The 25,316-nt window shown below is 46.3% G+C and overlaps 1 protein-coding gene across 3 annotated transcripts in view; it reads right to left on the minus strand.

Moving 5' to 3' along the window:
• SLC35F4 (solute carrier family 35 member F4) overlaps window positions 1–25,316 on the minus strand; it is a 98,380-nt gene that overhangs the window by 28,694 nt on the left and 44,370 nt on the right. The window contains exon 1 of one of the 3 annotated variants that reach the window (XM_088538653.1): window positions 4,571–4,683. The exons of the other annotated variants lie outside the window; for them this stretch is intronic. Within the exon in view, the coding sequence (XP_088394779.1) occupies window positions 4,571–4,646 (76 nt within the window). The 5' untranslated portion in view covers window positions 4,647–4,683. Of the gene's footprint in view, window positions 1–4,570; window positions 4,684–25,316 lie in introns of those variants that run through there. 3 annotated transcript variants of the gene reach the window in all.

Here is a 25,316-nt window from a genome sequence, read left to right on the forward strand (position 1 = left end):
CTCGATACTTCAGCCCACATGGAAGCTGCATCACGCTACCTTCCAGTGCCCGATTTGGTCTGATTGATGGTCTGAGTGCAGGTTTCATCTGTGCCATCCATTCATACAAACTTCAAAGCCTGTGGAAGGCCCCAGGAAGACAAGGTGGAACATGTGCACACACTGGCCATGTTTGGAGGGGAAAGATAGTGAGATTTATGCATAAAGTATGTGGAACGCACCACGTTATTATTAGCAGTAGTAGCATTAATAATACTGAGATTTAATGCACATACATCAAGGAATCAAGGAGCTCCCACTGCACAAGGTAATGTGGGTAGATATGTATCAGTATTCACCTTTTAGTTGCACTTGGAAGTCTGTAGCTGCATCTTTGTGTACATCAGCTACAATTTTTTCTTGTCCAACCCTGCTTTCTGCACAGACCTGGGGATAGCGACGTGCAAGGTCTGCACACAGACGGTGTCCTAGAAGAGCCAGCTGGGGACTGCAGCACAAAACAAATCTAGGCTGCAACATCGTTATGTTCAACAGCTGCAACCATTAAAAAAAAAAATCCCTTTACAGGCCGCATATTAAGGTTTTGCTGGCTGTAAGGAACCTGTGGACAAGGTTTTTGGGAAGAGTTGCAGAAACTACCATGAACGTAATGGAAGGCCGTCCCTGGAGGTTTACACAGCTTGTCTCTTACTGAATTGAACGTCTCTCCTTTGTATCACTTCAAGAATTTGAGCTTAAGATGTTTTCTCAAGACAGAGAAAATTACTAAAAAATTCCAATCTCTAGCCAAGGCTCTGCTCCACTTGCTCATCCTTCTACACCTAACTGAAAATACAGCTAAGAGCATAGAAATGTCCTTCTACTCCCAGCTTTTTATCTCCTCATCCATTTGAGCCGAGATGATGTTTTTCCCATTCCTATTTCAACATAATTCAGACAAATATCGCTGCCTCTATTCAAGAGCTGACAAGGAATCCCATTGATTGGCACCAAAAATGATACAGCAGCACCAGCCTAGGTGTTGGAACAAATCTCAGAAAAAAAAGTTTATTGAATAACATCTCTGGTGGAACTGGCAGATGGAGAAAGCAATGATGTATTTTAAAACCTAGCTACATGACATTTGGAGTGACATATTTTGGGTTTGAAGGACTCTTCTATGGCCTTGACTCAAATCAATGCAGGACACAGATCTGAAAGGGAACTGGAAAGGGCAATATGGTAATGCAAGAACGAGGCTTGCTTTGGATGTAGAAATGCAGAGAGCAAATTATACGATCTTTACTTTTGCATTTGTACCAGAAAGGGCTAGTATTAAGGGTTAAACCCTTACATTTTGTTCAAAGCAAGGCAAAAAAAATGGAAAGCAGAAAAACAGCTGCAAATAATGATAATAATATGCTAAAAAGAAAACTTCCAGAACTGCTGTACAAAATGATCTACATTCATCTATACAAAATTATTTGCCTCAAGACATCCATTTGCCGTGGAATATTTTGGGCTGGATTCTCCCATCTGAAATCATTGCTGGCATCACCATTTGCCTTGAAAAATAAACCAATGCTTTGTCAAAATCTCATATGTGGCTTTGACAACTTATCAATTAGAAAACATTCAATTCTAAGAGATTTAATATTTCCTCCATCAGCAGAGAATATCTCCCATGTGCAGAGCCTCTGCTTTTGCTCCTTCTTTCCTTACCGATCTGGATATCCACAACGAAGCCTGGGGAGAACAGATCCAGGCACGCAAATATGCTTCCCTCTAACCCACCCAACTCACAGAGTAGCCACAAGAGAAAACGTGAACTTCTCAAAGCGCCATTTTTTAGCTAATAACTGCCAAGGAAAGCCAGGCTGGGCTGCTATGGAGCTGCAGAGGAAGAGGAGGCCAGCACAGCGGTGCAGCACGCGGGGAATCCAGCTGTGTGTCCGCCTGGCCAAAACTAAGGGGAATACATGGAGAACAGCTTCAGGTCATGAGGAGAGGACCCAAACCCCGCTGCAGGGACTGGGAAGACACCTGAGTTTAGTGATATTGGCTTTCCACAGCAGACCTCACTGGAGGTGGACTTCATTCGAAGTCAACACGTATCCTTCTGAGGAAACAGCCCAGCAGGGACATTGCAGAGACCCTTTCAAAGGGATATTCTTTGCTGTGACACATCTAAGTGACTTTCCCTGTCCCAACAGGTTTGACACACACTAACTGGAACCAAGCAAGAGGAGCAATTAGACTAGAGCCACTTCCCATTGCTCCAGCACTCTAGATGAACGCACCTCATTTGGTTGAAAGCTGCATATCATCCCAGGGAAGAAAATCTCTGTTGTAAACTTTGTAAATGAATTATGCACTTCGTTATTAAACAACAGTATAACATATTGCTTACCCTTTCAGGAAACATTGCAGTAAATCCAGGCAGGTTCATGGGTCTCACAAGATATGACTGCAGAAGCAGTTCACACACTGCTATCTAACTCAATATCAAATTGTTTATATTTATTTTCTAAGCGAATTTTTATCTTTCCCACTTGATGAGTGTCTCCAGGCAGTGATTCACGCTACCTTCTTTATATACCGGCCTTAAAGAGGAGCTGACTCACTGCTCAGAGGTGTCCAACTCTCCCATGGATTCCAGGACACTCAGACTACTTTCTCAGCACTGGAGGTTTGCATTTAGATGCACCTGGATAAGCCCAAATCTGGCTGCCTTCGGTCCAAACCATGGCAGCACTTGAGGACACGCCTGGAAGCTGTGTATGAAGCACGTGCTTCAATTTACTTGCCTGACTTAGGTCCTAAAGAAGCATTTCTGAACACGAGTGGGATAAAATAACATTTTACAGGTCAGCAGCTAGGGTTAGAACCAGTACTTATCACTGCCCATTGCTTTTTGATCCCCTGGAGGCACAGAAGACATCTCCCCAGTGTTTTCTGCACTGCCCTTTGGGTCGCAAAGGCCTCGGCCCTGCTTTTCCCTGATGGCACGTCAGGGTAGATCTCCTCCATGCCACGTGGAGACAACCCACCTGGCTCAGGTACTTGGCCTTGCCCCATTAGGATTCCTTGGAAATCTCTGCTAAAACCTTCCTGAGCTGTAAAACTGGCTGCACACATCCACATTTAACGTGCAGGCCGAGGCCGACAAGCCCCCACGGGTCAGCACGTTGAGCGGCTCCCCCTACCACAGCGCTGCTCGTCGAGCGCCGGGCGAGCACACGAGCGGCCATTTTGCACTTCCTAAAATCCAGCGTGGTGCCACAGCCGAGGACCAAACACGAGCAGTCGACTCTACATCGCTTTCCCCTCTCTTCAGGGCCTCCCAGGGCTGTGATACGCTCAGGACCAAGCACACAGCCCACAGGAAAAGGACACTGCAGATCGCCTGCTCTACTGCCAAGCCAGCCCCATGCTCATTTATGTCAGTCATGGCCAGGCCGACTGAAGCCTCACGGCGCTATCACACTCCACCGAGCACCACTGCACCGTGTCCAGACGTTGTTTTTATCCGGGATGTGGCGCTGAATTTAACACACACAAAAGAATCACATCTTCACTGCTGCTGGGAATAACACCGAGCGAAAGGCCGAACGCGCACACCGCACCGTTTTACAGCTAGAGCATCCTAAACAAGCGATCACCCCTGCTGCGGAGAGGGATCATTGCCGACAGAATAAGCAACTTTGCAAAGTAGTACTCAACTCTTAAAAATACCCAACGCTGAAAACAAAAAATGCAGTTACACCCCCAGATCTCTACATTAAATAAGCCATGAATGGAGATTTAGAAATGCTCTTTAGAAAGCTTTCGTTTAGGGGTTGACTGATACCACAAAAACGCCTCCTGCGTATTCTCAGCATGCCGAGCTTCGTATCTGCATCACAGCTCACACAACACAGGGATCTCTAGCATCGGGCAGCATCACCAAAATTTCAATCAACACCTAAGTACGAGGCAAAGTTGTCTTGCACTCAGCCAGGGATGAGCATCCCCTCTGCGCTTCGCGCTGGGATGTCACGTCAACCAAGAGCACACAAGAGGTTTTCCCCAAAATTTCTATTTTGTGGCTTTAAAGACTTGCTTTAGCACTGACACTATGCTGAAAACAAGCAGGGGGAGAAAGCAGTTCAGAGGGAGTGATTGCTGTCTCCAGTTAAGGGACAGCAAGCCCAAAAAGTTGGTGCCTCTGTCTTTAAAACATGAAAGATAAATGTAGAGCACAATATTAAAACGCTACAGAAAACTGAATAGCATAGTTTGGAACAACATAGTGCCTGTCTTTTTTGTAAAGCAAAAATCAAAGTAAAACAAAACTTTTTCAGTTCATTTCAACGTTAGTTTCTTTATCAGAGATCAATCACATCACTTGAACACTGAAAATGTAGAAATTTTGACTGCACTTCTCCTAGAAAATTAATACAGTGCTAGAAATGCTATTAAAGCATAACTTACTTTAAAAATACATATACACACACACACACGCATTCCGCTTTGCATGGAACCGGGCAGGGGTAGCATGCAAAGTAATTTTCTGCCTAGCGTTAGATATACAGCAAAAAAAAGCATTTACCGTCTGGTACGGGCGAATTTAGTTCAGAAACACTGTAAGAGGGTAACGGTGCCACTCTTGCCGAATGTTTCTTCATCCTCTGCAGTTGTTCTCCTACTCACGCGTTCGCTTCGTCTCGAGTGTGCATCGCTTTGGTCCCGGTACTCCAGCGATCACCCGGCTATGGCTGGTGGCTGGATGTTGTTCTGGAGGTGCTGCGGGAGGCTACGAGTACTGATTTGCTGTTTCCCTGGGAAACCATTTGCAACACGTTCAAACAATGCTCGACCTCTGCTAACACGTTTCTTTCATTCAATTGTTAAGCGCGGCAGATAAAATACAAATATACGAGCTATCGCTCTCCTTCAACTCCCAAGCGCGGCAGCCCCTGTGCACGAAGGCAGTGATTTCACATCAAATATCTGCTCTGCGTTAGCGAAGCAGACGGGAGACTTCGCGGCGACAACTGCAAGGGAATTATGCAACGCAATTTTCTGGTTCCTTACGCTGTGACAATATATACACGATTAAAGCAATTATTTTAAATAAACTTTGAATAATGTAACTCCTACGGAGCCCCTAAATCAGGAACGCCTTGGGCAAAAGAGCCAGTAATATCCAACTCGATCAGCTAGCAAGGCACTGGTATTGCAGGCATCTCTCTTCTCTTCAGCGTCCTACAAAAATCGTCACAATCATAAGATATATATAGGCCACAGTTGGTCTAGATTCTTCCTCACTTCTCTTGAGGCTGCTAGGGCATTTTTCCCTATTTCTCCTACATCTTCTCTCTCTCTTCCACTCCCTCTTTAATAGTAATATTATTATTATTACTTATATTTCTGGAATTTGTTTTCTTGGAGCAATGATAAAGTTTCATTGAACAAAGTGGTGCTTTCCATTAAAATTGCTGCAAAGCTCTTGCACAACCCCATCCATTTCTGTGAGCCAGAGTTGTGCTGGGTGCTGCCTTTGCCAGCTGGTGCTCATCAGCACCTCTTAGGTGTCCTGGCTTCACAGCTTATCAGGAAAAGCAACATCAGGTCTTCACCAAGCATTTGTAGGTAGGAAGCTTTACCATTTAATGTTCGAGGTAATTCCTAGAGTAATTATGGGAAAGGCAAAGAAACAAGACCAAAAGGGAGCTAACTGTACCCATATATGTTGGTGACGATGCTGATGTTTTAAATGCCATAACTATATATCTCGTCATCTCCAAGGCAAGCAATAAAGTGGAAAGGATCAGGAGACGCTAACCTAGACTGCCACATGCAGGGCTCCCTAAAGGCAGCCTGCAGGAATCTCAAACACCTTATACAATAACAAGATCCTCTTCCCAGCACAAAATGATTACTGATAAAAGCATCAACTGCAGAAATTCCCTCCTCGAGCACTGGAGAGGAATAGCTGCAAAAAAGGACAAGACCTCAGAGCTGCTCAGAGCTCTGCCCCGTGATCCTGCAGGGCTGGGCTTGAACACATGAGGGTCCTTATCGCCAGCCTGCTCTTGAGTGCCTCTAAAAAGGGCAGCTGGGAACAAGACAGCAGTGACCGTCCCCTTCATTCATCCTTACGGAACCAGGGCACAGGGAGAAGGACGGGGCAAGCAGGATCACAGCCAGGCCATCCTCCAGATGCATCCGATGAAGAATGTGGTGCATGAGGAGAACTGAGCTCAACCCCAATGCATGAGGCAGCCCGTGACTCCCCGATAACCAGGCATGGTATGAAGCAAATCTACGGATGTTATCTTAAATGCCCAGCCTTGTCCAGCACATCCCGTTATTGGTAGCTCCTACTCATGTTCAGGAGAGAGCTGGGTCTGCACTCCTCAATATTAGGAAGAAGTGATAGAAATGGCTAACTCTATGGATGGTAATGACCAAGGGTAAAGTTCTCTCCCCCAAGGCCATCCTGCCCACAGCAGCCCTGGGACACGCTACGGAAGAGGCAGAGAGATGAAAAACACTGAGCGTGGCCTCTCCGGGAATGCTTGGAGCTCCCCTCAGGATCTTCTTCCTTACATCCCTTGTGATTAATAAAGCTCTCTACCGTGACAGTCTCTTCCAAAACATCATGCTGCATCATATAAAGCTAACCAGCTTTTACTGCTCATCTGCATTCAGAAGATTTCCAGCACTCTGTAACAACCACTAAACCAAGAAAATTATCTTCCCAATTTACCAAAGGAATTTTATTCTCCCCTCCTAAGTGCTGCAAGTCAGCAGACTTAGTGATCACCACTCAAGTAATTGCTGGCTCCACAGCCACAAGGCTATCTATTAATATGTGTCTAGTCCTTGAGTGCTTAGTATAATATAAACAACATAATAATATAACAGCGATTGTTTTTAGAAAACCATCTCTGCAAATGGGAGCTTATAATGGAATCATTAACGAACCTTAACAACAGTGAGGGGGAAACATATGAGCCAATGTCAGGCAATCCGAGACATTTCTCTCAGACAATTTCAGCTTTGATGGCAGAATGTGATTGTATCTAAAAGTTGCTGCAATTTCTCAAAGGAAAAGAAATCAGCCATCGTTTTAGCATAGTAACCCAAAAGCCATATGCTAATATGCAACGAAGCCCTTCAAATATTCACCTTGTCAAAATTGGCTTTGGACAACAGCTGCAAGAAAGCAGCAGACATAAAAGCGATTCAAAAATATGGGTGCTTGGTACCTATAATTCATGTCGAAGGCTGCAGCTTGAAAAGGATCAACTTCTCTAGCTGCACAACGAGGAGCTCTGACCATCTGTTTCTGTTCCTGCTATGAATAGCTGATTGCCTTTATGCATGTGATGCTGTTCGCATAGGTGCTCCGAGCCCTCCTATGCGCTCTGGGTCTCCTCTTTAAGTGTGCTCAAGAAACGAGTAGTATAATATGGAGCGGAAGAGAGCAAAACAAGCTCTGCCTCTCTCTCCTGGGGTACATCGGGCACAGATCCATCCATAAGCTGGCCCTGATGTCCATGTTTTACCAGGATAACATGGTGGTTACTCCACAGGCTGCAAGCCAACATGAAATCTCTGATCCTGTGCCTAGCTGGCCTCGCATTTACACAAGGCACCACAGTGAGGAAATATGGCTTGTATTTCTCCAAATCAAGAATAAACTAAGTAGCTCTCAGGTACATGTAAAACAGACCTTCATAAATAACTAGTGTTGCCACTTACTGCAAATTCTGCACTCTCGGTCTGCAACACCTTGGAGTTTTCTTATCTGTCAGGAGGGAAGCTTCTGTGATACCAGAAAATCTGGCTCAAGACATCTCCAACTGGGAGCTCCTCAACACTAGTCAGTCACTTTTGAGCACCTATAATTAACAAAATCAAAAAAAATCCAATGCTCTGTACAATCAGTCTACAATATCCACTTATTTTCACCCAGGGTGTTCCTTTTTGTCAGGGAAACACGCAGTGTAAGAGTGCCAATAATACAACACCTAATTGTGCAGTGTAAATTGTAACACAGATGGAAACAAAACGCACACTAGCGGACTAGACATGTTCATACTTAAGGCAAACAATAATAAGACACTAAGCAAAGCTCTCAAGCCAGATGAGGCATCCCTTCCTTTGCACTGGTTTGACTGGAATATATAACCATTGAACAAGGTATGGCAAAAAATCCTCAACTGAGATTCCTCTTCCATGTCTATTACCCAATGGCCAAGAGCTCCGGAGGTCCAAGGCCTCTGAACAGCATCGAAACCATCCAAATCCGAATCACTTCCTTGGACAGATAAAGTGTACGTTGCCTCCTGTGAATACTAGTCCAGAGAAGAACAAGGAGAAGCTGCGAGTTTGCTGATCCAACAACCCAACAGCTAACCAGCCTTGGAAGCAGCGGGAGAATCAGAGAGTGCCAAACCCTATTTGCTAACAAATCCACCACAAAACGCAGTGGTTGCAGCTGAAATGTAATGTAATGCTTGTTACAACCACTGCGCCAGCAGAAGACGTGCACGTTCTGTGCTTCTGCTGACAAAACGGGGAGGAGAGGCTGAGGATGACAACCTCGTGGGTAAGATATAGAAGATATCGGGACACAGGAGATGTAGGAGATGTTCAGCTGGCCCCCATGAAGGCTGCTGCACCACCTCAAGTCATGAGTTACTTGGGGCATCTACAGTCCTCATGAACAAACTATCTGAGCTGCCAGGCTATGCTTGAGGGCTTTGTTCCCTGCTGGAAGCAATTAATACCCCAAATTACAATGTTGTTAATTAATACCCCAAATTACAATGTTGTTATATTCCCCATGGGGAGTGAGTTAATATCTGATTCAGAGAAGACAGCAAGTGTGCTATAGGCTCAGCTAGGCAGAATCATCTCAACAAAAGGAAAAGAGCTGCAAAAGTAAATAAAACACTACATTTTCACATTGATAATGGGACTCATCTCATGACTTCATACAACAGGTTCCTGGTGGAGAGTAGTATCACTAGAAGGTAACTCACCTAATCTCTCTAGGGTATTTATTGTAAAAAGAGATAAGTAACTCTCTGGAGGAGCATGGTTTTCCCATTGACTGTAATGGCAGTGAGGTGACTTGCTCACATCAGGACATCTAGTGTTTAGATACCCACATTGGGATAAGTGATTGCAGTGAGAAGTATTCAGGGTGAGAGTTTGATGAAGATCTAAAAGGACTTCTGTTGACTCAAATGGGCTTTGGATTAGGATCCAGATCCAAAGCTGCAGTCTTTCTGTGTTTTCAACACCATTAATTACAAGATCTGTATGTAAACCACTTTGCACAAGTCGCTGAGGCTGACAGGTCAATCCATTCCCAATCACTAGACTATAAGACTCTTATAAACATGTCTAGTTTATTGGCTCCTCCAGGATGAGCATGTGTTTTGAGATGACAAGCTAAAGAGCCATTATGAAATTCATATTATTTTGCTGGAATATAAATTACATGCAAGACATGGAAGAGAGAAACAATCTAAAGTGCAATCAAAACAGATGTATCATATAAAAGAGCTTTTATGTGAAACAGAACTCAAGGCTGTAGTTTGGAATTGCAGCCCTCCCAGCAGAGCCAGAAGTACATGGCAAGTGTTACTTGACCCAAACGGTGACCTCAACCCAGAACCACTTCCAGGACTCGCCAAAAAAGAGGAAAGGAAAAAAGGATGATACATCTCTCTGCTGCCCAAAGCCACGGCAAGCAGATTTTTGTGCAAAGGCACATTCAAGTCCCATACATTATCATCACCGAGGCAGAAGCTGAACTTTATCCAGACTTTTTAGTAGTCTACAAATACCTCGAAGCAAAGCACTCATTTCTTGCTAAAATCTTGCCTGATAACTGCACTAAGTGCTACTAAATCTGAACAAGTTTTAATTCCCTTGGGGGCTGGGTGCTTATATACCGGTATCCAGAAGCTCATGTTAACATGGGTTGCAATTTAGAATAAATCAGCTTGGAAACTTGCTCTTTAATACCCTTTTTTTTTTTTCCCTAAGAAAAAAAGGCAGTGTGTTCTATTTTTAGACTTCCCAAACAGGCAGTTTATAGAAATCAGATTAATGGCACTAGCAAAACATCCGCCCGAAGATGACGACGTGGAGACTTGCAGTGGCGCCCGCAGCGACTGTAGGACTCAAAGCTGTTCACTGAGCAAAGGCCTTTACAGTTTGCTGTGTCCCTGCAGGCCCTTGAGCTGTTTCTAAATGGATGACAGCCATGAACCCCAGCTGCTGGGAATCACAGGAGTTTAAAACCAGGAATTTAAAAATGATCAAAGCACCAAGAGACAGTTGGGCCTTAGCTACCAGAGGCCAGTTCCTCTACACAGCTGAAAAGCTCTGAACAGTTTTGACAAGACCCAAGTGATAGGATGTTACACATTATGCAGTGCTACAACACCTACTAACAAACCCCAAGTGTTCAAAAGTCCCATAATGTCTGCATCCCCTCACCAAAATTATATATATGTACTACACTTAAAAATATTAACATCTACTGCAGTGCATTTGGCATTCCTTTTATCTGCTATCTTATTGTACAGACCTTGCAACTAGTGTTTCCAAGACTTCTCTGGGATGCATGCAGATGAAAATTTTAGATAAAATAAACCTGAGATTTTCCTTAAACATGTGACCTTTGGAATATTAAAATAATAATAATAATTCATCAAAAAATAAAACCTGCAACTATCATGAGGTTTGTATGAAAGTCTCCAGAGTGGCACCCCCAGCTTCTTAAGTGTTTTTTTCATTCTATTTCTAATATGAAAAGATAGTAAGGTAAGAGATATTAGTCTGCTAATATAATTGCAATGAATGCAATTGAATGCATGGAAAAGCATAAGTGGAAGCATGTCCTTTCCTGGGAAGAACAGGCGTATCAAACCTGGGTTTTTCCATTTCGACATCGAAAGAAACAAGACTTGAATCTCAGGTTGGTACAAGCAATAAAAGACATTAGAAAATCATCCAAAATCGTATTTACAGAGGAACAATCAGAAGAATAATAAGAGAAGTAAAACCCAACAGGACTCAAGAGGAACTATTTTTCAACATGCGCACGCTGTGTTACGCACACTGTGTTACTGGCCTCGGAGCTGCTGCTGGGCTGCTCTCCTACCCTAAATCAACCAGATAAAAATCAGCGCTGCAGCATGGATTTCGGCTTACAGGTTTTACTCAGAGCCTGTCAGAAGAGCAATCTCCTCCAAAGCACACCCAGACCTCACCCGAAAACCCCGGGTTTGCAGCCTGTCCCCTCGAGATGGAGGAGCTGCTCATCTGCAAACGGCACGGGCCAAGTTATGAGACCATGCCACGAGTTTCTGCCAAACCTTTGGAGCCTTCAGCTACACGGGGGCTGGACAGCCCTCTGCAAATCCATCTGAATTTCAAGCTCTTTTCAAGCTTGAAGGGGTTAGGGAAATGTTTTCCACATCAGCCTGGCAAACGCGTAACTCGCAGGCAGGAACACCCAGCACGAGTGCACATCTGCCTGGCAGGCTGCAGCAACAGCAAAGAGCAGGTCTTGTATCAACGTCAGATACCCCATATAGACTTCCCAGGCAGAATAATAAAAATCAGAAGCCCAACACCCATATTGCTTGCTTTTTTTTTTTTTTTCTCAGAGAAAACAGCTTAGCTGTTTTGCATGTCAGATGATAAAACATTGGGAAGAAAAAGAATTAACAAAAAGTCCTGTCATAGTTATATTTGCGTGCCCTCAGATGAGGTAAACGAGACCATTTTTCAGGATAAATTACAGCATGAGATATTGTTTATGGTCATGCTAGTGGTGCTGCATCACCTCTTACAGCCTCTGTTATTGTCAGGACTGGGTGTAGCCTCCACAGGACATTCAGAGCAAGACCTGAAGCTTAGAAAAGACCTACAAATAGGACCAGAGCAATCAGAGGTCTAAAAGATGGTGTGTGAGGACTGTAAGAACTGGGATCAAGCAAGTTACAGATGAGGAAGTAGGGCCAGGAAGGAAGACAGGGCCTGGGCAACAGGCTTTAGCTGCATTGATGGAAAGTTTTCTCTGACAACAGATGAGCTGCTTACCACGGAGAAAAGCAAATTGCTTCAGTAGATCCCCAGGGTACGAAATTCCCATCACAGGATGGTTTTCAGAGCAGGTTAGAAGGCTTGAGATGGATGAAGCAGAGTGAACCCCACTTCAAGAGGACACAGCAAGTCTGTTTCCTATCTTCAAATGGTTGTGACAAGAAGTTTTACCTCCTGAAGACCAGGTTTCCAGAAAGTACTAAACACAAGTACATGCAAACGCAAGTCATCCAATGGGCTTATAACTGGGCCCACTGAAAGTACTGGCCTTGCGTTTCTTTTAGCTTTTTCCATTCATGCACTCAGCTTGTGCTCATCAAGCATTGATAATAATAATAATAAAACAGCAGAACTAGGGTGAAGGAAGCACATTGTAAGCTCCACAGGGTGCCAGAAGCAGCATGTGTGGCAGAATCCCTGAATGAGCATCCACTTGGTGCATTCACAGCACTCCAAGGGGTGCCTTTCGGCCTGTTCAGCACAGGCATCTCGGCATCACTGTTAAGGACAGATACCCAAGTTATGGAGAAAAGCAAGCCGGGAGGCACCGCTTGCTGCTCAGGGTCTTTGGAAGGAACCTAGATCTCTAAAAATGAGTCTCACATCCACTGGCATCAGGTCCTGAAGCAGAGATGAAGCCTTGTGAAAAATTCCTACTGCAGAGATCAGGGCATCACACGGAAGGCACCTGAACAAGCTCCTCGGCTTGTGTGTGAGCTCGGCTTCGGGACTTGCTGTTGAACAGGAATGTATCTTTTGGAGTAGGAGAAAAAAATGCAATGAAAAGCAATTTAGACACGATTCAATGGGTGACATGGAAATGAAAGATTTTGGTTTAAGATTTCCAGTAAGATTCATTTCAACAGCTCTGATAGTCGTTCCTGATCATGATGAAGTCTCTCACCTTTTACTTTCTGATATTTTATTTTCAAGCATTCTTAATTTTAGCTGCCTCTTTGATGCCACGCTGGCTTTGCCTCTGCAAAATTCAAGGTAATTGAATATCCTGCTGCAGGATACAGAGCAGCATCTCAACTGCAGGACAGCAGCCTGGCTCCACCACGGCCACTGTGCAGAGTTTGCAGCTGAGTATCAGCAATTGCAAAGGCTCAGCACAAAAATCTCTCATGCATCTGCAGGGCCCTTTGGAAATCAGTGGTCTCTGCTGAGTGTCAGAGTGTGTCCGTACTCACCCGGGTGTATAGGATCAGCAGGGTCTGTCCATACACCCCTGCAAATCAGACACCCCTAGACCAGTCTGTATCCCTGGTGCTGACGTGAGCGGGAGAAGGAGGGATCCCGTGAGAAATTTCCTTCTTTTTCCCCCCAGAATTTGGGTCAATTAAAAAAAAAGAAAGACCTTAATTCAATTAATTAGCAATCTGAAAAATAACCCTTTCTGAAGCTCAACAGAATTCATTTGAACCGTAGTAACTTTTTGAATTCTGCAACAGATTTTTTTTTTTAACAAATTCTCTGAAATTCCCAAATCCTTGCACTTCAGAAATTAAAAGTTTTGGTAGTAAGAAACATCCAACCTTTTCAGGGTAATGCTTGCTTAATCTGCCTATAATCCTCCCTAATGCATTTCAGTGTAAATCTCTGTTACGTGCAACATCTTATTAGCAAGACAATGAAGATAACACAAGCAAAGTCCACGGAGCAGCATTAGGAGATTAGGAAAGGATTAAACAGGAGTGACACAAGGAAAACGTTGAGGCTGGATAGTTACTGTAATTGGTCCGATTTCTAATACTCGAGTCTGGTCTGCGGGAGCACGGACTGGATTTCTGCTCAGCACGCGCAGCGGTGGCAGGACCATCATCCCAGGACAGGTCCTTCTTCCCCTTACAGCGTTCCCAGAATCCAGGTGGTTCACGGGGAAGTTACCCAAAGGAGAAGAGGGCTCTAGGACAAGGCTATGGACCTTGTTGGACCACGGGGATCTTGGCCACAGGGGCTTGTCCCTGGCTCCCCAGGGAAGTCCCTGCTTCACCGATGGGACAGCAGGATGTCAACGGGTTTGACTGCTCCTTTGCTTGAAAAACTGGTGTGCTCTCTGCTTTAAAAACAAGCCCTTCGTCTCAAATAAATCTTTGCTCAATACTTAAAATTAAGCCTATTTACTGCAGCAGAGCACGGTATCGATTTGGCAGTGGTTTAACTTGTCAGTGATAAATCAGAGCCGGCGGCAGATTCCTGTTAAGCTCCTGGAGGGCCCATCTCGTCGTTAGGGACCCGCTGTGCTATGAGCGCCCGGTCCCCAAAGCGGCTAACGCGGCTCTGCCGAGCGGGCACTAGAGACGGGGACTTGGGGCAGGAGAGACCCGGGGGAAAGCGCAGCAGCAACGACAGCGGCTTTTCCACGCAGGGCTCTGGCAGAAGGGGTCCTGGGAGAGCCGTGCTCCGGGATAACGGGATAACGCAGCCCCAGGATGAAGGCCCCGGCCGGGTGCACAGGCTCTGCTGCCTCGTGCCCATGCGTCTTGGCAGCAGGAATCTTTGCGCTAGTTCAGCTGTATTTTCCAAGCACATGAAGTGCCTGTATATTCCTGGGAAGGCTGAGACAGGCCGAGAACCCTTATTCCGCTTTCCATCCAAACTCCCAAAGTTTGGAAAAATAAAAATCCACATCATCTCCCTCCTCCCTTCCAAGCCTTTTCAGTTTACAGGTTTGTCCCAGGGCAGCTTGCACAGCAACCTGCATCTGCATTTACTGCGCAGAGCAACTGCTGCAACGCTGCGACCCGCAGGATAGCGCGTGTCCTGCTGCATCCGCTGCAACGCTGCAACCCACGGGATAATGTGTGTCCTGCTGCATCTGCTGCAACCCGCGGGATAACGCGTGTCCTGCTGCATCCGCTGCAACGATGCAACTCGCGGGATAACGTGTGTCCTGCCGTATCGCTTTGGCTATGGTACGAGATGCCCACAGTGGAGCTAACCTGACCTCTGTCATGCTCTGTTCTCGTTTAAATGGGAATTTTTTCCCTTGGGGATTGTCCCTTAACTGTGTTTCGAGGCCAGGGAGAGGCAGCCTCGCTCACGGCAGTCCTTGGGCCGCGATGCCTGGCTCTGTTCTGCCTATTATAGAACTTCTCCAGCTCCCGTCTCCTGGGTTTTGTAACTGAAGAAAATCTCAGCATTAACCTAACTAATTACTTCAAAAGGACAGTGCAGAGGGTTTCATCTGCCTTGTTCTTTTATCTCTCCTTTCTCTTTCATACATATTCCCCTGCCCCCTCCCTCTTTGCACTGCGGGCTCCCGGCTGTTTAACACAAATCCCTCCTGAATGCCAAACGCAGTAATAAAAGTGTAGGAGAAGCGAGGCCAGGGCCAGCCCCTCTGAGTCAGGGATTTCATGCACATTAGCAAGGCGGCCTCACTAGCCAACTCCTCCGCAGGCAGCCGTGGCCATTAGGTGCTGAGCACGGGCAGGGAACAGCGGAAAACACGGAGCAGATGAGGGACCTGCTGTCCGAGCTGAAATTTTAGGAAGTCAGATTGAGCTTTAACCTCTTCTTGCCATTCCTGCTCATTTAAGAGGGCGATTTCATTAGGGTTCGCAGGCTGGAGCTGGAGGCAAGAAAGGAAACTTCTTTTGGATGCTCTGTCTGCAAAGACCCTTCTCTTTGATACTCTATGCAAAACTCTTTGTTTTGTCGTGCAGAGCCCAGGATTACACCGCTAGAGATGTAAGAAAAGCAGCAAGCAACATCCTCTCTGCAGCTTTTACCACCTTCTACCCGCGCTTTCCTAACCAGAGGCTCAATTGCATTACAAAAGCAGCGCTAAGCACAGCTGACAAAACACGGAGCCAAAAGCCCGAGCACATTTTCCCGGTGGCAGGTGAAGCAACTGTGTCTCTTTGCAGTGTCAACAGGCATCCATCAAACTTCCCTCCTGCCATTCCTTCCCCTCGCCGCTCCAGCTGCAGCTCCCTGTTCCAGGAACCAGCACCGTCGTGCTCTTCTTTAAGCACTGAGCAAAAGGAAAGACTGAAGTGATGCCTGCACCCCAGGGAGCCCTGGCCGTCACCCACCTCGGGTGCTGGACACGAGCACCCAGCACGGGCACCCTCAGCTGCTTGGCAGCCGTTAGCAAGCGCCTCTACCCCGTGGTTGTGGCTGCAGAGGGATATTGCAGCTGCTCTTTCCCCCATGGCAGCTGCATTTGGGTTGTTTTACGGCAGGGTACCGGCTCTTTGGCACAGGGAGCCATCCACATAATAATTCGCTGCACAAAAGTCTTTTCCTCTGCATTAGGAGAATGCTGGCCAGGAATTGCGATCACAAAGAGCGAAATCGCTGCGGTACTACCAGTGCTACAGACTCTTTCAAAAACATAAATTGCATTATTCGGGCAGAAACACCCAAAGAGAAGGTGTTTTCACAGGCTGCTGCTGTTCTGATTTTCGTCAGTTCTCTGAGTGTCAAAAAAAGCGAAGAACAAGAAATCTCTCTGTGGGTATCTCTCGTCCTGTTCATCAGCATTGGATCTAAATGCTATAGACTCAGCTGGCCAATGTAATTTAACTTGAACACTAACCTGAGAGCTGCTATGACATAATCACAGCTGTGTTTTGCAAAAGACATTTGCCTAAATTCCTGCTTTTCTTTTGCAGCAAGAAACGACCATCCATTCTCTTGACAGATCTCTCCTGTTGCATTGCCATAATGATTCCTACAGCCTCAAGCTGGCACCGCGCTGCAGTAATTACAAAAAGATAAAGTTTTGTGGCTAACCTGGGGCCGTATCACCAGCACTGCTGCAGCCTGTGGGCACAGAAATGTCTTTCATCTACTTTTAGATTAAACCTTTGACAAATAACCTAGAACCACATTTCACACAAGCCAAAGTAAATCCAAGACAGGAATTCAAGGACTTGTAATATTTTACCGCAATCTTGGGAGGTCCCTGGTCACTCATGGAGAATCCCACGTCACGTAGGTGCAGAAGGGACCTTCCCCAAATCCACTGTGGTGCTGGGCAAGCGGCGGACCTGGAGTGGGCTCCCAACCTTCCCTTGGGTCAGCCTTCCACTTAATATCACCGTGGTGGAGATCAGACCCTTCCATCTATGCTTGGGTCCTAAATATAAAAGTGACCTGATTTCCAGGAGCCCTGAGCATCAAAAATTCCCATTGAAATCAAGGATAACAACAAGATTCAACACCTCTGAAAACGAGGACATGTGCACTGAAGTGGCTAGGCACAGATTTAGAAGCAAGTTTGAAAATCTGGCCTGCTATTTTTACTTTCCACTGAATTGTATCTTATTTATAGCTCAGACTGTATCAAGTATAGTAGTATCCACCTAGGAAAGGGGGTGAAAGGCAAGAATGAGGACAAAAATACAAGAGGTGTTGCAAAAATTGATATTTGAGAAGAGGAACGCACAAGGCAGGGAACCAGACTAAGGGTGCAGGAAAGGCATAAAACGTGTGAGGGTGCTCAGAGCTACAAACCACTTGGTAACTTGAGCAACGCGCTGCCCTGCAGGTGAGGTCCAGCGAGGAAGTGTGGAAACGAGAGACCTGAAATCCTCTTAGCCCACCCATAACCAGCACTAAAAAGCCTGTAAAGTCCATCAGAACCAAGTAAGCACACCTTAGAAATGGAAGGAGAATCCGTTACGGACAAGTAGACGGTTTCCTGAGACCCAAGTCTTGCTTCTTGAGCAGTCATGTCGAGGAAGACACCGAGCAGGATCTCTGATAGCTGAGGAGGTTCTCTCACCACTAGGCTACCACGTCCCTATGTGCTGCTTCTCCTCCCATGACACGATCCTGAGGCAGAGCGCTGTGTGTGGTGACAGCTCTGGGCTCATGCAGTAGCAGAGGGGAAACCTCTGGGTGCTCTACTGGGGTAACTGGGGCTTTCCAAACTGGACAAGGGTTTGGAGGAACTCCTGCTCAGATCTCATGTCATAAAACCTCTTTAAGTCTCATTTGCAGGTCCAGACCAGAGCAACATAACTCCGTTCCATTCTATAACTCATTCCAACCAGGTATAATTCAAAGTAAGCAGGTATCACTAAGCAGCAGAGCTCAATGTTTGGATAGCAACTGTAATTCTCTGCCATCCACACGTCCCTAACATTTACGGAAGTCCATATATCCATAACAGTATCAGATTCCGAAACAACCACTTTATTTTTTTTTAACCTATATTCCTCATGGGAAAAGTCTTTCCACTTCCTCTCCAGACCATTTAGGGTTAACAAGTTATTAGGTAATTCCAGCAGTATAAGTACAACCAACGAGGCAGGGTGCTCTGAGATGGCTTCTCCTGCCCATTCCTGGAAGCACTCCTGCCTGGATGAACCCTGCAGTGTCTCAGGAGGGTCCACAGCTCCCTCTTGTGTCACTGAAGCCCTGCTGTGACTTGCACCTAGGAACCCACGGGTGCTCTTTGCACCTGGACATGTCACCTCCATGCACCAGCCCACCTTGCTAGCGCTGTCAGGTCCTCACAAACCTGCAGCGTCTCTCGCTGGAGCTGCAAGCTCATATTTTTCGTGCCTCCTGCTTGCACATGGGGCTTCCCAGGCTCCAAGGTCATGGATCAGCATCTCCAGGTGGTGTCAGGTGGGGCTGGGCGCACGGATGAGGTCTGTTTCCCACAAAATGCTTTGGGGTAGATGCTGAAGCTGCATTTATTTGCAGGAGGACAGGAAAAGTCTGCGGGGACAAACTGCTGTAATTCTGCACCTGATGAAGCACCGAGTTTGAGGTTTCAAAGTACATTTGAAGCCAAGTTGGGAGAAGAGCAATTCTTACGTTTTATGAGCCTAAATTATTCATTGTTCCAAATAAAACCTTTTTCCTATTTTTTTTAAGAGGTAAGAACAAAGTCAAAGTGAGAAATCAAATACAGCAAGACACCCCAAAATACCCTTGGCTGGAGTGAAGCAGCAACACAAACGTGCTAAACATCCTGCATTCTGCAGCAAGGAGCCATCACACTGCCTGGCTGCAGCTACATTAAGACACTATATTTTCCCTGACGTTCTCCTGATGATGCTTCTCATGTGCCATCCCTCTCTAATATCCCTCTTCAAATTCAGAGGATTCAGTGGAGGACCAGCTGAATCGGAGCCAGGATGCATTTGTAACCATTTTTGCCCATTTTCTCTCGGTTTATGTCACCAATTAGGTATTACCATTATGTATTAAATGGAATTAGCTTGTTGTTGACAGGCAGCGACAGAGGGAAAGGAGATTTATACAGAGTGCTCTTCCCTGCTAAGCAGCTCGGCTCTGAGCGATGTTACCAGATACAAAATGAACCTTGCTGGATCAGAGGGCCATCGAGTCCCCTGAAGGTAGCGACCCAAAACCTGCTCAGACCTTGCACGAGGCAGCCCCTGCCCCGAGCTCGGCACCTCAACAGCTTTAGGGGAACCAGTGGAGAGGCACATGGGGCACCTGCACAGTCAGGGCAGCTGGTGCCAGGGCAGGGGACCTCTTGCGAGGACATCCAGGTCTGTGGAGCATCCGACCCTTGGAAGGAGCTCACAGCTTCATACAGACAAGTCCTGCTTCACCCTTCCCTTTTTGCAGAGATGAGCCCGTCTCTAGCTGGAGAAATATCTCCACTAATGAGGCTAGACTTTCAACTGATATTAAGCTACTTTATTATGTTCCATCCTCTAGAAACTCTTTGCAAGCAGGGATTATTCTTGCCAGCCCTTTATGACTATAAGCTGTGTGTTATAGTTTTGGAGCAAATGGAAATTTCATCTTATTTCCCGTGGTTTATCACCTTCCAAAAACATTCCTTTTCAAGCCAGGATTTCTCATGCTGGCATTCAGCCTGGAGGTGAATTTCTTTGGAGAATTTAAATATTATCTGTTCGGTATTTTCTTTATGATAATCAGCACGCGGAGAGGTACAGTCTCTGGATGACATATTTTATGCAAACCAGTGCTCTTTGCAGTGCTTTAAAAGGAAAACCATCCTAGAGAAGACCAAGTGCCGGGATGGGATTTTCCACGGAAGCAAAACCAAGACCCTTGAATTGTTTCAACATCAAGAAACAAATGTAAAGTTGCTGTCTCTCTCTTCTCAAGTATATTTATCTCACTCCTGTGCAACAGTATAACAGAAGCAAAGCAGCACACGCTCAGGAAAGCACTTCAGGAGGGAAAAGAACTTATTTCTCCACAAAAGCTGGGTACAAGTTCTAGTTTGATTAATTTTATGTTTAAACTGCACTTCCCTTAGAACTCACTGTTTACACATAGAGCATTTTGGATCGCTGCCTTTAAAATGTACAACCATGAAAGTAGGCAAGTGTCACCAGAGGGACTCGGCTACAACTTGCTCTAGGAATCTTAATCGAATTCCCCAACTTTGTTGCAATTAAAATCCTAAATTAACTCAGAAGGAGGCTGGGTTTTTTTCCTCAGTCATTTTAATGGGAGCCGCTGACTTGAGCAGAATCCCTGGGGGTTAGGTAATTATTTACCTCTCCTTTTCCCTTTAGGAAATTTGAAATGGTGATTTTTATTTTACTTTCTTTGCATGGTGCTTAGGGTCTTAGCAAGAGGGCTGCTATAAACTCATACATAATGTTAATTATTTATGCACAATGTTTAAATGCGTATTAAGTATTGGGTATTTAGCAAGATACTGCAAATTAAATTATAAATTTAGTTGCTTTCAGACACGGGACTTCTTAATGCCCTTTTATTCACCGAAACTGATGCTGTGGAAATTGCCTGGCACTGAGGCCGCACGCAGACACCGATGGGGTGACCCAGAGCATGCGAGTGGCTCCAGTTCTGCTCCTACACAAAGTGCCCCAGGTCTGTCCCAGTTGTGCCCAGGCTGCTCGAAGGCCCAGAGGAGCCCATAGGAGATATTTAGCAGCAAAACGGAGCCAAACCCACGTGGCACTTGAATTTGGACCCCCAGGCATGGGTGTTTTGGCCAAGCCTTATCCATCCGCTGCCATCCAAGCCACAGCCAGGCCAAACCTATCAGGGGTCTTAAGGGCAAAATTTGGGACTCGTAATCCAAGCTGCCCTTCTGAGGACACAACCTCTATCACTAGACGTTTAGAAAGTGGCTGCTTGCTCAGTATATGGGAAATTTCCCATAATACTGGCAGGGAATTACTCTTAAAAGCTGCAGGTCCGGGATTTCATGGGACACTCCAGAGACCACTCGATCCATTCCCCTGGCACAGACAGGTCCTACTCAACCTTCCAGGACACGTGTTCAACCTGCTATTTTAAACCTCCAAAAATTAAAAGCTCCACAGAGTTCTTCAGAGATTCACCACCCCTAACTGATCACCATTCATGCCTTTTGCTTCTTATCGCGTTCTAAATGGCCAAAATCAATGCAGGATGCCCACCTCGGCTTGGGAGGTTGCAGGCTTCTCAAGCTTTGCTCCCCAGTCGAACATCTTGCCCTGTTCTGTGCTACTAGGTTTGCATTAGATTAGAGCTGCTGTAATTCTCTCACACATGGCCAAGAGCAGGTTATAGCTGTTCCCCTGAGAGCAGCAAGTGAGAGGTTATCAGCTGAACTGCCAGGAGGCTTGGAATAGTGAACACAGCAGTCACACCACACATTTTGAGGGAAAAAAAAATCAAGGAGGGAAACTGTCACCATTGCATAAGTAAATTTGATATTTAAAGCTTGGTAGCTGCATCTCAGCTCATCCTCAAAGGGATGCGTCTGTAAAATGATCGATGAGAGAGGAGTACCTTCGAAGCAGGACGTTCACAACGCAAAGGTGGGTTTCCCTGCACAGAACTCAGCTCTACAGCTGGTACAAGGTCTGCTCCAGCCATGCACAGAGGCAACCGTCGGCGCAGGAAGGAGAAAGGATCGCAGTGCTCCATTGCACCCTCGTTGCCACCTGCTTACAGCCTGCTTGCCACGTAGGCAGGGGGAGCTCCCATGGCCATCCAGGTGTCCCCAGACACCCCCTCAATGCAGGCTGCAGGACACAGACGTCCCCGCGAGATGCGTTGGCCACGTGGCCCTCCGTGGGCACTGCTCCTTTCCCAGCACAGGTCGTGCCGTCCCTTCCCAGGGCACCCCCTCTTCGCTGACCGCAGCGGGTTCCTCCCTCGGGGCTACTCCCTTTGGATCACACCAGGGAGGCAATCCCATCCTTGCTCATTTTGGCACACCTGATTAAAAGAGGACAGACTCCCCTCTCCATGGATAGGCTCCACAGCCAGCTCCCAGAGACAGATTTCCTTTCCAGCCTAATTTTCACCAAGTGGCTAGATAGCCTGCTCCCCTCTGGCATCCTCCCTCCCCAGCCCCACGGTAACACGTGCATTCACCCCATAAATCCCACGGGGCCGCACGATCTCCCGCTGGACTTCTGCAGGGCTAGGATCAAAGCGCATCCCCGGAGCGTGGTCTGTGTCCTGCCTTTCCTCGTCACTGTTTGACGAGCTTGGTGCACTGGCACAGGTACCTGATCACAGGAAGGCCCCATCCAACAGCAGTTGACACCATGGATGCAGCTCTCCAGCACGGAGACGTCTCCTCTTGCCTACGTAGGAGGCCAGATCCCTGGAGAGGGTTCGTGTCAGTCCTTCAACCTTTTCTTTATGGGCCACAGATACCCTGATAGTCACATCACTTAAATTAGAGGTCTGTTGTAAGCAGCCTACATGAGACCTCGAGTCAATGTGCGCGAATTGGGACAGTTGAGCTGACAGATGGACTTATGCTATTTATCTGCCTCATATGGCTATAGGAAAAGCAGATAATTAATCTCCAAGAACTGCTTTGAGACAGCGAGAAAAGAGTAAAACATGATCTCAGCAATATTAGCACAAGCAGCTCAGTCCCACAGGAGGGAATCAAACCTCAGGTATGTCTAGGAGGACTGAGGAACCAATAAACAATTATAATATGGCATGACCTGATCTTTGAAAATGCTACTAACTAATGATTTTAACTGCATTAATCAATCAACTAATGTGTGCATTGGCCTGCTATTTACTCTAAACAATCTAAATAAAAGCCAGCACAAACAGTTCCTTGCTCACTTGGCTGGCTTTGGAGAACCTCTGTCTGCATGGTTTTCCTTGCACAGAAAATATTGGTGCTTAGCAGCCCTCTGAGCACCATCTGATTTGGCAGTCCTGACTTTTTCCACTCCAGGGGCCTGGTTCAAAAGCCTTTCAGCTTCTGCATTCATTTGCTTCACTCATCCCTAGGAGAAATGCAGCAGGAGCCTGTGAAATGGTGCCAGGTTAAGAGCATGCAATGATTTACACGCTTTTTGAGCAGGTGTCACAAATAACAGCTAGCAGAAAGCAGACAGACTCCAGACTTGGATATTTTCGCCATTTAGTTTTTGTTCCTATGCAAAATAAAAAAGACCAACAAAACTCTGCCGCACTAAAATCAATAGAGGTTGCAGCATTCACCTTGCTGGGGTTGACTTGATTGTCTTCCCAAATATCTTTTTTTCTTGCTAGCCCAGCAGACAATATGCTCCCAGCTAGCAAGCTATGCCTCATCTTTGGACTCTGATAAAACTTTGGGAGTGGCAGGATGAGACAAAAATGCCTCTCTACAATTTACATGCAGGTCAGAACGACAGCCAAGCTATCCCAGGGCTCTCCGTCCAGGACTTTGTGTCCAGGAGACCTGGTTCCTGGCCCAAGGAGCCTGCATTTAGAGAGATGCAAGAAAAACATGTAAAATGGAAGAGAAAGAAAGTATAAATGTCTTCATTTCACCATGGAGGGGACTGACACAGTCAGAAATGAAGCTCCATGTACCCCCCCCAAAGGAATTCATACACTCATTCTCGTCAGCTGAAGCCTGCACATCCTTTTTGGGGTCTCAGAGGAGACAAGACAAAAATAAGCAGAAATAAAGCGAGACCTCACATGCAGCCCAGCAGCTTCACCACAAGGCTGCTCTCTGCTTTCCCCTCCTGCTCCCATGTCTCAAATTAAAAGCAAAACATACTAGTCACTGGGTCCCAACAAGATTTTTACAGCCTACAGGTTACCATGAGATTTAACGCGGCTAGGGTAAGACTATAGCCAAGTGAAGCCAGGAAAGGCCTGAGGAAAAACCAGCCTGGCCCTCAGCTCTGTTACCTGGTCTGCTCCAGGGCAGGGAGACAGGAGCCGCTTGGTGTTTGGACATCAGCTGGTAAAGCAGGAGGGAGAGCTCAGCCCCTAGAAAGCCCCAGAATATCTAATTCCAAAGGAAAAAAAAAATCTAGCATCTAATTCCAAAGAAAATACACATACCTTGCATTAGGAAAAATTAAATGTTATAATAATAAAGTAATAATAAAGTAATAAAATATTAATTAGGCCACATCAGCAGGCAGTTTTACACGCCGGAATGCTTCGCAAGTGTTGCAAGGTATATTGAAAAAGCCTTCAACAGCTGATGTTGAGGCTGTGCACTGGGAAAGCTGAAATGAGCTTCATTTTCAGAATATATCAGGCTCTACCTCTAAAGAGGAAAAAGTCTTATAATGTAATGGCCTCATCTTATTCAAGACCCCACAGGTCAGGGTGTTAGTGAGTCGAGGGTAAATACTCTGTTTTCCTCCTTCGCTTCAGCAAGCGACGACTGCGGACACTAACCAGAGGGGATGGCTTTATTTTCTGCTCTTTGCAGACACGGCGAGCTGACGAGAACAGCAGCTGACAGGAAAGTGCAGGAGGAATTTAGCTTTCAACTGCTTTGGGGGGATGAGAGCGAGGAGGAAGGGCTGTTTGGAAGCGTTTGGAAAAGGCCCCGGGCCTGACAGCTCTGCTGGTCGGGGAGCAGTGACTGGCAGGAGAGGGACCCGAGCAGAGCCGGAGCAGGCCGAGGCCAGGCCGCGTGTCACAGGGCCGGTGCTCACGTCCCAGGCTCTTCCTCCTCTTCCCCCTCTCCCCTTCTTCATCAACTTTTCCTCCTCGACAGCGCCCAATGACGAGGTTTTCAATTCCCGCGTTGCGTGAAGCCAGGCACCTCAGACCACGTTGTGGCAGCTCATCCGAGGCCACCTACCAGAGGTCTTTGCTGCAGGAAAATACGACTGAACGGAGACCACTTTGGTTTCAGTGCCTGCATTCCAATTCGGGAGCCTCAAATAAGTCACCCAGGCTCAACAAACACAGATCATTTCAGGCGCTGTGGATTTTTTTCCCTGTTTTTATACCTGCAAAAGCATCATCACCACATCCTGAGCACATTGTGTCACACCTCCAGG

This window comes from Tinamus guttatus, unplaced genomic scaffold, assembly GCF_059628265.1.
Source record: "Tinamus guttatus ecotype Peru unplaced genomic scaffold, ASM5962826v1 Tinamus_guttatus_pri_ptg000048l, whole genome shotgun sequence".
NCBI lineage: Eukaryota > Metazoa > Chordata > Aves > Tinamiformes > Tinamidae > Tinamus > Tinamus guttatus.